This window comes from Acanthochromis polyacanthus, chromosome 10 (assembly GCF_021347895.1).
Source record: "Acanthochromis polyacanthus isolate Apoly-LR-REF ecotype Palm Island chromosome 10, KAUST_Apoly_ChrSc, whole genome shotgun sequence".
Classification (NCBI taxonomy): domain Eukaryota; kingdom Metazoa; phylum Chordata; class Actinopteri; family Pomacentridae; genus Acanthochromis; species Acanthochromis polyacanthus.
The window spans coordinates 29329339-29343868 of NC_067122.1; the positions used below are offsets into that span (position 1 = coordinate 29329339).

At 40.2% G+C, this 14530-nt stretch overlaps 1 protein-coding gene across 1 annotated transcript; it reads right to left on the reverse strand.

Annotated features, from left to right (window-relative positions):
- Window positions 1-9877: 9877 nt before the first annotated feature.
- On the reverse strand, window positions 9878-12898 carry LOC110967660 (E3 SUMO-protein ligase ZBED1-like). Its single transcript, XM_022217343.2, has 2 exons — window positions 12031-12898; window positions 9878-11255 (listed from the first exon to the last, which is right to left on the reverse strand). Exons 1-2 carry the CDS (start codon window positions 12860-12862, stop codon window positions 10258-10260), a joined length of 1830 nt encoding a protein of 609 aa, XP_022073035.2. The 5' UTR covers window positions 12863-12898; the 3' UTR covers window positions 9878-10257.
- Between the last annotated feature and the right edge of the window lie 1632 nt (window positions 12899-14530).

Below are 14530 nucleotides of genomic sequence, written 5' to 3' on the forward strand. Positions count from 1 at the left end.
CATAAAATATCAAATTTTTCGCCAGTCCTGATGTGCACGCCAAATTTCACGCGTTTTGGAATATGATAAGGCCGCCAAAAAGGCAATTCATTTCCCGAGGAGCGATTAAGTTTGAAAAATTTACAGCAAATTGAAGATGGCCGACTTCCTGTTGGGTTTAGGGCGTGGCTGTAATTGACTTTTTGGTGTGTCCTGATGTTCTGCATATGCCCACCAAATATTGTAGCTGTACATGAAACATTGTGGCAGTTGGCCTAATGACTACTTTTTCAACTTTGCAGGTGGCGCTATAGAGCCATTTTGCCACGCACATGCGCAACTCCCATAAAATATCAAATTTTTCGCCAGTCCTGATGTGCATGCCAAATTTCACGCGTTTTCGAGTATGATAAGGCCGCCAAAAAGCCAATTTACTTTACGGGAGAAAAAAAAAAATAATAATAATAATAAACCCTAGGGTTTCAATAGGGTCCTTGGCACCGCTGGTGCCTTGGACAGTCGGTGCCCTGGCACCGCCTGTCCTCGGCACCCTCGGTGCTCGGACCCTAATAATAAACCCTAGGGTTTCAATAGGGTCCTTGGCACCGCTGGTGCCTTGGACAGTCGGTGCCCTTGCACCGCCTGTCCTCGGCACCCTCGTTGCTCGGACCCTAATAATAATAATAAACCCTAGGGTTTCAATAGGGTCCTTGGCACCGCTGGTGCCTTGGACAGTCGGTGCCCTGGCACCGCCTGTCCTTCGCACCCTCGGTGCTCGGACCCTAATAATAATAAACCCTAGGGTTTCAATAGGGTCCTTGGCACCGCTGGTGCCTTGGACAGTCGGTGCCCTGGCACCGCCTGTCCTTCGCACCCTCGGTGCTCGGACCCTAATAATAAACCCTAGGGTTTCAATAGGGTCTTTGGCACCGCTGGTGCCTTGGACAGTCGGTGCCCTGGCACCGCCTGTCCTTCGCACCCTCGGTGCTCGGACCCTAATAATATTAATAATAATAATAATAATAATAATAATAATAATAAACCTTAGGGTTTCAATAGGGTCCTCGGCACCGCTGGTGCCTTGGACAGTCGGTGCCCTTGCACCGCCAATAAACCCTAGGGTTTCAATAGGGTCCTTGGCTCCGCTGGTGCCTTGGACAGTCGGTGCCCTTGCACCGCCTGTCCTTCGCACCCTTGGTGCTCGGACCCTAATAAACCCTAGGTCTTCAATAGGGTCCTAGGCACCGCTGATGCCTTGGACAGTCGGTGCAATTGCACCGCCTGTCCTTCGCACCCTCGGTGCTCGGACCCTAATAAAGGATTGTTTAGCAGCTGAGAACAAATATCATTACAGTAGGTCTTTGTCTGACAATTCAGTATCTAAATTTAAGGAAATAATACCCTCACTGTTTACTTCAGCAACATTTACTGATAAATCAGAAGGCAAATATTATAATTTTACCCCCACAGAAGTGTATTATTATGTTAATAATGCTTCAGCCTCACTGCGTACAACTCTTGATAGTGTTGCACCTGTAAAAAAGAAAGTTATATCTCAGAGAAGACTTGCTCCTTGGTATAATTCCCAGCTGCGGATTTTAAAGCAGGCATCCCGAAAGCTGGAAAGAAAGTGGTATTCCACTAATTCAGAGGAAGTGTATGTGGCTTGGAAAAATAGTCTAGTAATCTATAAAAAAGCTCTCCGTAATGCCAGGACAACTTATTATTCATCTTTAATAGATGAGAACAAGAACAACCCTCGGTTTCTCTTTAGCACTGTAGCCAGGCTGACAAAGAGTCAGAGCTCTGTTGAACCTTGTATTCCTTTCGCTTTAACCAGTAACGACTTCATGAGCTTCTTTACACATAAAATAGTTCTGATTAGAGATAAAATTAATCTGGCCCTACCTACAAATGTCACAGATGCTTTTGAATTGGCTGTTAGACCTGATGAATATTTAGAATTCTTCACTCCTATATGTCTCTCTGAACTAATTTCAACAGTTTCTACATCCAAACCATCAACATGTCTTTTAGATCCTATCCCAACTAGACTCTTCAAGGAGATTTTACCTTTAATTAATTCTTCAATGTTAGATCTGATTAATCTCTCTCTAGTAACAGGCTATGTACCACAGGCTTTTAAGGTTGCTGTCATCAAACCTTTGCTTAAAAACCCCACTTTAGATCCAGATGTGTTAGCTAACTATAGACCAATATCCAACCTACCATTTCTCTCTAAAATTCTGGAAAGAACAGTTGCAAATCAATTATGTGAACACTTACAAAGGAATAATTTGTTTGAAGTGTTTCAGTCAGGCTTCAGAGTGCATCATAGCACAGAAACAGCTCTGGTGAAAGTTACTAATGACCTTCTCATAGCATCAGATAATGGACTAGTCTCTATACTTGTTTTGTTCGATCTTAGTGCAGCGTTTGACACAATCGACCACAAAATTTTATTATAGCGTCTAGAACATTCAATTGGCATTAAAGGGACAGCACTGGACTGGTTTAAATCCTACTTATCAGATAGGTTCCAGTTTGTGCATGTCAACAATAACTCTTCTGAGCATACTAAAGTTAATCATGGAGTTCCTCAGGGTTCTGTCTTAGGACCGATACTTTTCACATTATACATGCTTCCTTTAGGCAATATTATTAGGAAGCATTGTATTAACTTCCACTGTTATGCAGATGACACACAATCGTATTTATCTATGAAGCCAGATGAAACTGATCAGCCAGCTAGACTGCAAGATTGTCTTAAGGACATTAAAACCTGGATGACTTTTAACTTCCTACTGGTAAATTCAGACAAAACTGAAGTCATTGTATTTGGCCCCAAACATCTTAGAAACTCGCTTTCAAAGCAAATAGTTATTCTGGATGGCATCACATTGGCCTCCAGTACTACCGTGAGGAATCTTGGAGTTATTTTTGACCAGGACATGTCCTTTAACTCACACATAAAGCAAGTCTGTAGGACTTCCTTTTTTCACCTGCGTAATATTGCAAAAATCAGGAACATTCTGTCTCAGAGTGATGCAGAAAAATTAGTTCATGATTTTGTTACTTCCAGGATTGACTATTGCAATTCCTTATTATCGGGTTGTCCAAATAGCTCTCTCAAACATCTACAGTTGATCCAAAACGCTGCTGCGAGAGTACTGACAGGAGTTAGCAAAAGAGATCACATTTCCCCTATACTTGCTTCTCTTCACTGGCTTCCTGTTAAATCCAGAATAGAATTTAAAATCCTTCTTCTGACATATAAAGCTCTTAATAACCAATCTCCATTATATCTTAAAGATCTGATAGTACCATATTATCCTAGTAGAACTCTTCGCTCTCAAACTGCAGGCTTACTTGTTGTTCTTAGAATTTCTTAAAGTAGAATGGGAGGCAGAGCCTTCAGTTATCAGGCGCCTCTCCTGTGGAACCTGCTCCCAGTTTGGGTTCGGGAGGCAGATACCCTCTCTATTTTTAAGACCAGGCTTAAGACGTTCCTTTTTGACAAATCTTATAGTTAGGGCTGACTGGGTGACCCACAGGGGTTCGGCTTGTGTCTTCATTTGCACAGCTGACTCCCTCTTGGACGTCCCTTCGTTCTGCCCCTAGTCATGCTGCTATAGGCCTAGGCTGCTGGGGGACTTTTCTTGACGCACTGAGCCCTTCTCTATCTACCTTTACATTTAATATGTATACCGTTATTGCAGTACATTCACTCTGTTCCCCCCGCTTCCAGCTCCCTTTTTCCACCAGTCAACTCTGCTTCGCCTTCACTATACTTGTTATGCTAACTTACATACTGTTTGAATTTTACAGCTAGCTATATATGTAGTATATTTAATGTCAGAGCCGTACATCGTAAGAGTAAACTATGAGTCAGTTTTCAATGTTAGCTCATACTTTGTCTGTGTCACATATCCTGTCATGCATGTATCCAAATGTGTGTTGTGTTTTCCTTGCTTTCCCACCCCTCCCTCTCCTCCCATCCCTCCCCCTTGCCCTCCTCTGTCCCTCTCAACCCGCCCGGCCAGCAGGCAGATGGGTCCCCCCTATATAGAGGCCGGTTCTGCTCGAGGTTTCTTCCCTGTTAAAAGGGTGTTTTTCCTTGCCACTGTCGCCTTTGGGCTTGCTCTGGGGGTCAGGCATATGGGTTCTGTAAAGCGTCTTGAGACGATTTGACTGTAATTGACGCTATATAAATAAAATTGAATTGAATTGAATTGAAAAATTCATTTAGGCTAACAAATTCTTCCTGCCGCAACCAGGTTTCAGTCAAACAGAACAAATCAATCTGGTGATCAGTTATCAACTCATTTACTAGCAGAGATTTAGACGAGAGAGATCTAATATTTAACAGACCACATTTAATTGTCCTGTTTCTTTGCTCTGTTGAAATAGTGGTTATATAATGGATATAAAGTGAATTAAAAGCGGCACTGATAAGAAAACTAGACAAGCCCTCAGTAGATGGCAGAACCACGCCCATGCATGATACTCTGTATCAATTTTGATCATCCGACGTATATCCCTTCCTACTTGATCTGCTGACCTCTAACTCCACAACTGAGCAGGGGACCTTAGACTGATCTTCAGTGCCAAGTTTGATTATCCTGACTTCAGCACTTGCAGAGATATCTGACCGGACATACACATATACATACACACATACATACTTACCCAGCCAGATACCGAAGCGAATGCAGTAACCCCGCTGACGTACGTCAGGCGTGGTTAATAAACACTTACAAACTATCAGAGTCCTTTCAGTGTCTGCTGGCAGAATCAGCTGAAGGTAGAAAATTGGTTAAAACAAGCCAACTGGCAGAAAAACTGTTTGTGGAAAAGGTTCTGATGCTCCACCGATAAATAAGCCAACAGTATGGAAGTGAATGTGACTCAAAACTCAAATTCAAAAGCATTAGCAGAAATGCTTTTGCATTTCAAAGTCATGGCTGCACTTTTTGACTCAAAACTAAAATGAAAAAGCAATATTCCAAAATGCAATTTCATTCTCTTCTTCAACACTGCTCGTTCTGTGACTAAATGAAAAAGCAAAAGCAAACTCAGAAATGCTTTTTCATTTTCAAAACATTCACCAGCAAAAAGGTAGCAAAATTCAATTTGAAATGTAAAATTCGAAAATGCAAAAGCATTAGCAGAAATGCTTTTGCATTTCAAAGTCATGGCTGCACTATTTGACTCAAAACTAAAATGAAAAAGCAATATTCCAAAATGCAATTTCATTTTCTTCTTCAGCACTGCTCATTCTGTGACTAAATGAAAAAGCAAAAGCAAATCACATTTGACATTTAATTTTCAAAACGTTCACCAGCAAAAAGGTAACAAAATTCAATTTGAAATGTCAAATTCGAAAATGCAAAAGCATTAGCAGAAATGCTTTTGCATTTCAAAGTCATTGCTGCACTATTTGACTCAAAAATGAAATGAAAAAGCAATATTCCAAAATGCAATTTCATTTTCTTCTTCAACACTGCTCATTCTGTGACTAAATGAAAAAGCAAAAGCAAACTCAGAAATGCTTTTGCATTTTCGTGTTCCCCCGCAAAAAGTGTCTCATAATTCAAATGCAAATGCATTCTCAAGTGGCGCAGGAAAGTGACGTCACGGACCCCCCCTCGTTCTGGCCCCTTCTGCATTTTACGGCATTAAAGTACGGCGGCCCGCGGGCGGGCCGTTTTTTTATCGGTATACGCTTTTTTAAAAATAGAAGGACACTGCAAACACGATTATACAAACACTATACACACATAGAAAGCTGAGATTCTCATGAATCCGCCGGTATAAACCACTTTCAGATGTGATTACCACAGCGGGTAATATAAACACATTTATCCAACAAACAACAAGTCATGTAAACGTGCACAGCTCACCTGTCGACGCAGTTTGGACGCTCGTTTCTGGTCATAAAAGAAGATAATCCACAAAAACCGGCCAGAACCCAAGCTTAGCCATCCAGAGGAAACAATCCAGTATAATACTTTGGCCAAAACATGTCTCGAAATAGGTAAAAAATCCAGAAAACGATCGGCTCCGTGCGCGTGCACGCGGCGCGTGGTGGCACTGTGCGTTTCATATTCACTGCATCTTTCTATTCTAACTTTATCATACACGGTCCTATTTTCTTTGTTCGTGATTCAAAATGGATACTGGAGGCTTCTCGACCGCTTCAAACCGGACTTCAACCAATCAGGTGACTCGTTTCCGCCTACTTCGGCGATGTAGCCAACCATGGCCGAGTCTGACAGATATCGATTACATCACTTGATTGACTTGTTTCTCAGCAAATCACGCCGGAGGAAACGTTAGATTGACAGGCCTGGTAGCCAATGAGCTTGCTGAATGGCTTGAATATAAATCCCGCCTCTGCCAGCGGCTTTATATGATATTTCATTCGTGAGCTCCGGGCTCCACCTGCTGTTTCTCTGTATTCCTCTCAATCTGTGTGTGTGATCGACACTGAAGCCTATCTGAAGTGATTTTTTGAGTTCTTTATGAGTTTTTGGAATGAAAATGAAGTGGAAAATGAAGTGAAAATAAATTTATACCATTCTGTAGAGAGTGTGCACAGTGTATAAAGAGTGTATCCAACATTGACAGGGGCGGAGCATATCAGTACAAATACATGTGTGAAACACTCATTTCTTGTAGTATTGCTCTGAAATTTTGACCTGAACTATGTAAGACCCCAGGCTTTTGCAATATTGTGTTTTCAAGCTCTTACAGTGCTGCCACACTGATTTTCAGGTGTTTTATTAGGGAAAAAATGTAGGCGAGAAAAAAATTCATCCTAATTCAGTGTGTGCCAACATGAAATACTCTGTGCCAGTAGCACCTAGAGTAATTCTGACTGCACTGGGTGAAAATTCAGGTTGTCAGCTTTCAAATGAGACCCCAACCATGCATGTACTCCAAACAGTTCAAGAACAGCATTCAATTTACTTTCTGTAAATCTCAGTAGAAATTTCGGGCGGAAATTGCCCAAACCTTAAAGGGTTGGCTCATTGCGCTGCATTTAATTGCACACTACGTCGAACGTTGGAGACAAGGAAACTTGGAATAACTTTCCATAGGTAAGAAATTTTTTTGGTTCTTTTTTCATTGTTAAATCTTGTTCAGAGTCTATGAGAGCTAACCAGTTAGCCGCTAGCAAAACACGAACGCAAGCTAACAGCTGGACAACCAAACACCAGACGATTATTAGTAGCTGTAGTATAGCTGTACAAGCAGTAGTAGTAGTAATACTAAAAGTACACGCAGCAGTAATAGTAATACCAAAAGTTCAAGCAGCAGTAGTAGTATAAATAGCTGTTAGAGTCGTAGAAGTGTCAGCATTTGTAATAGTATTACAAGTTGTAGTAGCAGTGACAGTATCAGCAGCAGGAGTTGCTGTATTACTACTGCTACTAGTAGTCGCATTACTATTAATACCACCAATACTACCAATAGTAGTTATAAAGCCTAACTCATATATATCCAGATTAGCATCTATGTTCTTCCTCCAAACCCATTTTATGATTGGGATTTCAGGCAATTCTTTAGGACTGCTCTCACATAATTGAAATGTTACTAAACAATGTTATACTGATAAAATTAAATAACTTTGGTCTCCAGAATATTGGCTACTTCTGTTCTTTGTCCTTAATTTAGTAGCATGATTTATTTTTAGATATGCTGTTGTGTACAGACATATACTTTTTTTGTCTATTGTTTTTACTCCATGTAGGTTTCCCAAAGACTTTCCCCTGAGAAGGAAGTCACATAGTGTCATAGAGTCATACCCACCCACTTACTTAAAAATACAGACAACTGAACATCTGACTGTAGAATAGTTTGCAAACAAGGTTATTCACAGTTTAAGCAGTTTTGGTTCATTATCAACAGATATGCATCAAAATAGGAGTTTTGTTGAAGAAAGGTTGTAAGAAATTTGAAGGAAGAAAACCTCTTGACCTCTTTTTCCGTTTTGATTTTGAAGGTGATGTGTTGTGTGCCGTTCAAGCTTGGTCAGAGATGCTGTACCATCATTTAACGAAAGCTCCCACCTTCTAGCTCTGAAAAACAATGGCGGCCTACTGATTCCATCACAAGGCACAGTGTAGGTTTGATTTTATAATCTTGTATTATTTTTTTATCTTTGCATGTTAAAGTTGCTTTGTTCTTTGTTATTTTCTCTGTACTGTAAACTGTCTTTTAGCACAAACCGCTATATAAATATAATTATTTTTATTATTGAGAGTTGCAGAGAGGGTGATTCGCCAGGCATCAACAAAACAAGCTCCAAAGGTGTCAACAGTCACACACATCGTCCGGGAGGAGATTGGAACGGAGGATGTTTTTCTGCTTGGGGAGCACATTGAAGAAGCACATCATTCCAGCTTGTTGTCATTGGTTGTGTTTGCCAAACTTACCTGTACCTTGACCTGCAGAAAGGGAGCACGAGAAAGAAGCTCTGCAAAACTGTCCTCTTTCATCGGTTTTAGCTGTAAAACGTTTGTACATGTGTAAATGTGGTTTGGGGCAGGGATGTCATGTTCTTAATACAATAACATCATCATCAAACAACAAAGCCTTAAAAATTTCAGACTTGTTTATTAAAGTACTGTTTGAGTTCATTTTCAAAGTATTTTCCATTTGGTTTTTCTTTGCCCATTTCGTTTTGTGAATATGAAATTTGCCCAGCATGATGATAGTCTGCAACAAAAGGGAAAGGCTGTATGGTATGGAGGGATTTTCAAACTGAAAGAGGATGTGGCTTTCCTGGAGGCTGATCCTGTGTCCGGTTTTGTTATGGATTAGGTTTTGTATATGATTCCAGAGGTTTTTACTGTATGAGCATTGATAAAAGAGGTGAATGATGGTGTCTGGTTCTGTTTGGCAAAAGTCGCAGTTGTAGTCTATATTTAATTTAAACCTCTCCAGGTTTTTTTTTGCCGGATATACATTGTGACAGATTTTGTATGATATTTCTTTGACCTTATTGTGAATGAACAGCTTCTCTCCAACCAGCCATGTTTCTCTCCAGTTTATTTCCCCATACAGTGAACTCCAGTAAGAGTTGGCTGCCGGTCGATTTGAAGGTTGAATGAGATTCCTGATAAATTTATTTGAGCAGACTTTGGTTGTTATGTCTATGTTATGGATGAATAATTTGGCATCATTTTTCTGAGTAAGAGGGTGGAATTGGGAACCTTTCAGGAGCTGCAGAATTTCTATTGGTATTGCGTTGGAAATTGTAGTGTATTCTATTTGTGAGATGGTATTTGTTAATAAATTGGTTGTACGGTAAGATTTGTCCTTGTTCATCGATTAACTGATAGACCCATAATACTCCCTGATCAAACCAAGATTTGTAAAATATTGTTTTGTTTCTGTGCTGTATATGTTGGTTGTTCCATATGTAGCAGCTGGATGGCGAGATGCCGCGTTTGTCGATCAGCCCCCAGGAGAGCAACGCCTGTTTATGGAAGTTTGATAATTGAATTGGTATTTTGTCAATTTTATAATTACATTCAAGTAAAAAATGAATTCCTCCTAATTTTTTGAATAAATAATTTGGTATTGCATTCCACATTTTAACATTTTCTCTTATGAGGCGACATAACCAGTTAATTTTGAACATATTATTCATTGTTTCAAAACTTAAAACTTCCAGCCCTCTATTTCCCCTCTGGGTACAGAGAATCTCTTTTTTTTAGATTTTATATATATATATAACAAGGAGCTACACTAGAACAGGATAGAGTAGGGCTGGGCGATTTGGCCTAAAAAAAAAAAATCTCCGATTTTTTAAAGAAAAATTCGAGTTTCGATTCGATTTTCGATTTTTTCTTTCAATGCACTTAAAAATTACTGCAGACATCAGCTATACTGTCAAAAGTAACTTTATTGCTGTAATTGTCCTCAGAATAAAAAAACGCATGTAAACAATTTAATGAACAAGTTAATGAGGCTCTGTAATTCAACAATTTCAAGCTTTAACCCAGGTTCAAGTTTTTAAAGTGCAACAACAGCTTCACAGCAGCTTAAATTTTCTGATTAAGAAATCAGATAACTAAACAAAAATGAGTATCTAAATACATCTCAGCATAGTGCAAATACAACATGAAACATGTTTACAAACCTTTGGTAGACATATACTGTAGTCTACTTAGATGAACAAGGGTGAACAAGTGTAAACAAACTTATCTTTAACAACAAAATATGTGCTTGTTAGATGTCTTGCACACTGTTACATGTATGCTCATTCTAAGCATTTTTTGCAAGAAAGATGAGTCTGTCCACAACCTCTGGCTTGAGGCAGGCCCGGTTGCAGGTAACTATCCCCCCACCCACACTAAATACCCTCTCTGAGGGGGCACTCGTGGCTGGAATAGACAGATATTTCTTAGCCAGTAAGCTTAGACTCGGAAAGTTGGGCTGATGCTGCTTCCACCATTCAAGTGGATCTGTGTCTGGCTCTATGTCTGGAATAAGCAAATATGTTGCGAGCTCAGTCTCTATTTTTCTTTTCTCTGATTCTGGGTGTGGGGTAGACGGTGCACTGTTTTTAAAGAAGGCACCCAGAGTCATTTTCTTTTTCGGTGGGGTGTTCTCTTGAACATCAGTGGGGCCAGCTTCCTCTGTGGTAGAGGTGCAGAGAGCAGAAATCTCAGAGACAGCTCTTTTTTTGACAGCTTCCAAGTTGCCTGCATCAGTGTAGGTTGTACGGAACCTCGGGTCTGTAAGTGTGGCCATGTCCAAAAGTTCCTCTTTCTCCCGATCACAGTATTTGTGTTCGAAGTAACGCATGATGTTGGTTTTGATTGTTTTTGTTAGCTCCAAATCCTCCTCTTCTGGCAGGAGGAGCTTTGTTTTGAACAAATGCAGGACTGGTTTGATGCATGACACACTGACATATGATTCCCCTGACAGTGCATCTGTGAAGTCCTGGAGAGGTTTCACGGCTTTGTTGGTGGCTTCTAATACTTCCAAATCTTGCCATGTAGGAACAAGATGACGCGTTTTCTTGTCCGCACCCAGGACACGAGTTATTGCCTTCTCTTGCTCGAGAAAGCGCTCAATCATCTTTTGACGAGACCCCCAACGTGTTGGGGATTCTGAGATCAAAAGATGCTGGGGTAGACCAAGCTCAGCCTGCACCTCAGTCATGTCTCGCCTTTTTTTCCAGCTGTAAGAGAAGGCTGATACAGCTTTTTTGCAAACCCCGATGGCCCGATCAATCCTTGGGTCCTTCACGCCGTTCTCTGTAATAAATGTGAACAGTAGTTTAGTACATTATTTTTAATCTCCAAGCCTAAAGTGTAAGTAGTGCTTATGTAAATGTGTTCTGACAAAATGTCTGTTTTTATCACTATTTTATTCGCCTGACGTGTATGTGTTAATCAGTTGAAATGTACACTACAGGTCAAAAGTTTGGACACACTTATTCTTTTTTTGTTCTTTCTTTAATTATTTGATTACTTTCTACATTGTGGATTCAAACTGAAAACATCAGAACTATAAAAAAACACGTGGAATTTTGTTGTAAACAAAAAAAGTGTTATGTAAACAGTTTTATATGCTAGATTTCCTAAAAAAGCCACATTTAGCCATGATTACAGCTTTGCGCACCTTTTGCCATTCTTTGAATCAGATTTATAATACCACCTGGATGGCTTTCCAACAGACTCGCCTCATGAATCTGATTGAGAAAATGCCAAAAATATATAAAGCTGTTATCAAAATAAAAGGTGGAACTTTAAGGAGGATTAAATGTTCATAATTTTCTGGCTTGTTAAACACTTTTTGTTTACTGCATCACTCCATTATACGGTTTGCTTCTTCATAGTTTGGATGTCTTCAGTATTAATCTATGTTGCAGAAAATAAGATTAAAAACACACACACGCATTAAATGAGAAGGTGGGTCCAAACTTTTGACCTGTACTGTATACCATGTTCTGACTGTTAAAATATTAAGCAAACAATACTTTAAAATGTGTAAGTATGTGCACTTATTTATTCTTACACCAGCTCTTACCTATAGCGTTGTGCAGTTTGTGCCCAAAGCACTGAAGGCTGGGCCAGTTGTTCTCCTTCAGAGCTTTAATGATGTTGGTGCCGCTGTCAGTTGTCATACATGTGAGTCGTTCTTCAGAAAGGCCCCAGGAACTGAGAGCATCTTTTAATCCGTGGGCAATTATTTCACCGGTGTGGTCATCGGGGAAATATGCTGTCTGGAGGCAGATGCTGCGCATGGTCCAGCTGTCGTTGATATAATGCGCTGTGAGACTCATGTACGGCTGCATTGTCCGACTGGACCACATGTCCGTGGTGGCAGAATAAAACGCCACCTCCTCCAGCTTGTTGCGGATCTTTTGCCGAGTGGTATTGTACAAGTGAGGCAGCGCCACATCGGCGAAATACTTGCGACTGGGTACAACGTACTTTGCATCTAACACTTTCAACAGGTGATTAAAGCCTCGCTTTTCGACAGAGTAAATTGGCAGCATGTCCGTGGCAATGTAAGACGTGATGGCCTCTGTAATCGCTTTCCAACGCGCCCCATTCTTATCATACGGCACACAGTTTGTAATGCTCTCGGGGAGTGTTGTTTGCCTTTTAGCAGGGGTGCTGGAGCTGCTGTCATCGTGCCGGAGCCTGGTACACTTCTCCCATTCTGCGGAGTGTTTATTCTTCAGGTGCTGGAACAGATTTGTTGTACTGCTACTTCCGATAGCAACGGCCTTTAAACATACTTTGCAGCGAGGCTTTGTCTGTTGTTCGTCTGAAGCATCAAAACCGAACCAGTTCCAAATGATTGAGTTAGCTGTGCCTTTCTTTTGAATGAGTTCTCTGCTACATGCTGCCATCTTGTTTTTGTGCTACGTGGGGAAGGGGTCTCACACCGCGCTACGGAAGCCCACGAGGAATGGGCGGACGGAAAATTGCGGGGGAAAAACTCGAGTTTGCAAAATAAAAATCTTTTTTAGCAGAAAATTCGATAAATCGATTAAATCGATTTTTTGCCCAGCCCTAGGATAGAGTTTATTTACATTTACCATACACAGGTACATTGTTGTGTGTTTCCCTGAGTAAGTAACACTTCACACCCCACACTGATCAGGTTTAAAATGTTTGCTGCAGAGCACCGACTCATCACTTGCAGGAAACCCCACTCTCCTCAAAGCTGCTTCCTACTTTCTCCTCAGCCGAAAGTCTTTGGGAAACCTACATGGAGTAAAAACAATAGACAAAAAAAGTATATGTCTGTACACAACAGCATATCTAAAAATAAATCATGCTACTAAATTAAGGACAAAGAACAGAAGTAGCCAATATTCTGGAGACCAAAGTTATTTAATTTTATCAGTATAACATTGTTTAGTAACATTTCAATTATGTGAGAGCAGTCCTAAAGAATTGCCTGAAATCCCAATCATAAAATGGGTTTGGAGGAAGAACATAGATGCTAATCTGGATATATATGAGTTAGGCTTTATAACTACTATTGGTAGTATTGGTGGTATTAATAGTAATGCGACTACTAGTAGCAGTAGTAATACAGCAACTCCTGCTGCTGATACTGTCACTGCTACTACAACTTGTAATACTATTACAAATGCTGACACTTCTACGACTCTAACAGCTATTTATACTACTACTGCTGCTTGAACTTTTGGTATTACTATTACTGCTGCGTGTACTTTTAGTATTACTACTACTACTGCTTGTACAGCTATACTACAGCTACTAATAATCGTCTGGTGTTTGGTTGTCCAGCTGTTAGCTTGCGTTCGTGTTTTGCTAGCGGCTAACTGGTTAGCTCTCATAGACTCTGAACAAGATTTAACAATGAAAAAAGAACCAAAAAAATTTCTTACCTATGGAAAGTTATTCCAAGTTTCCTTGTCTCCAACGTTCGACGTAGTGTGCAATTAAATGCAGCGCAATGAGTCGGCATTGTTTAAAATGCCGTAAAATGCAGAAGGGGCCAGAACGAGGGGGGGTCCGTGACGTCACTTTCCTGCGCCACTTGAGAATGCATTTGCATTTGAATTATGAGACACTTTTTGCGGGGGAACACGAAAATGCAAAAGCATTTCTGAGTTTGCTTTTGCTTTTTCATTTAGTCACAGAATGAGCAGTGTTGAAGAAGAAAATGAAATTGCATTTTGGAATATTGCTTTTTCATTTCATTTTTGAGTCAAATAGTGCAGCAATGACTTTGAAATGCAAAAGCATTTCTGCTAATGCTTTTGCATTTTCGAATTTGACATTTCAAATTGAATTTTGTTACCTTTTTGCTGGTGAACGTTTTGAAAATCGGACAAGGTACGGACAAGGTACGTTTTATCCGTTTGATTCCCGGCTGTAAAACACACAAGCAGAAACAAAAAAACAAGCCGTTTTTTCGTTTTGAGCAAAAAACAAAAAAACAGGAAACGGTTCGTTTTTTCGTTTTTTCGTTTTGAACAAAAAAACAAAAACAACAGGAAACGGTTCGTTTTTTCGTTTTTTCGTTTTCACCCCCAAAATGA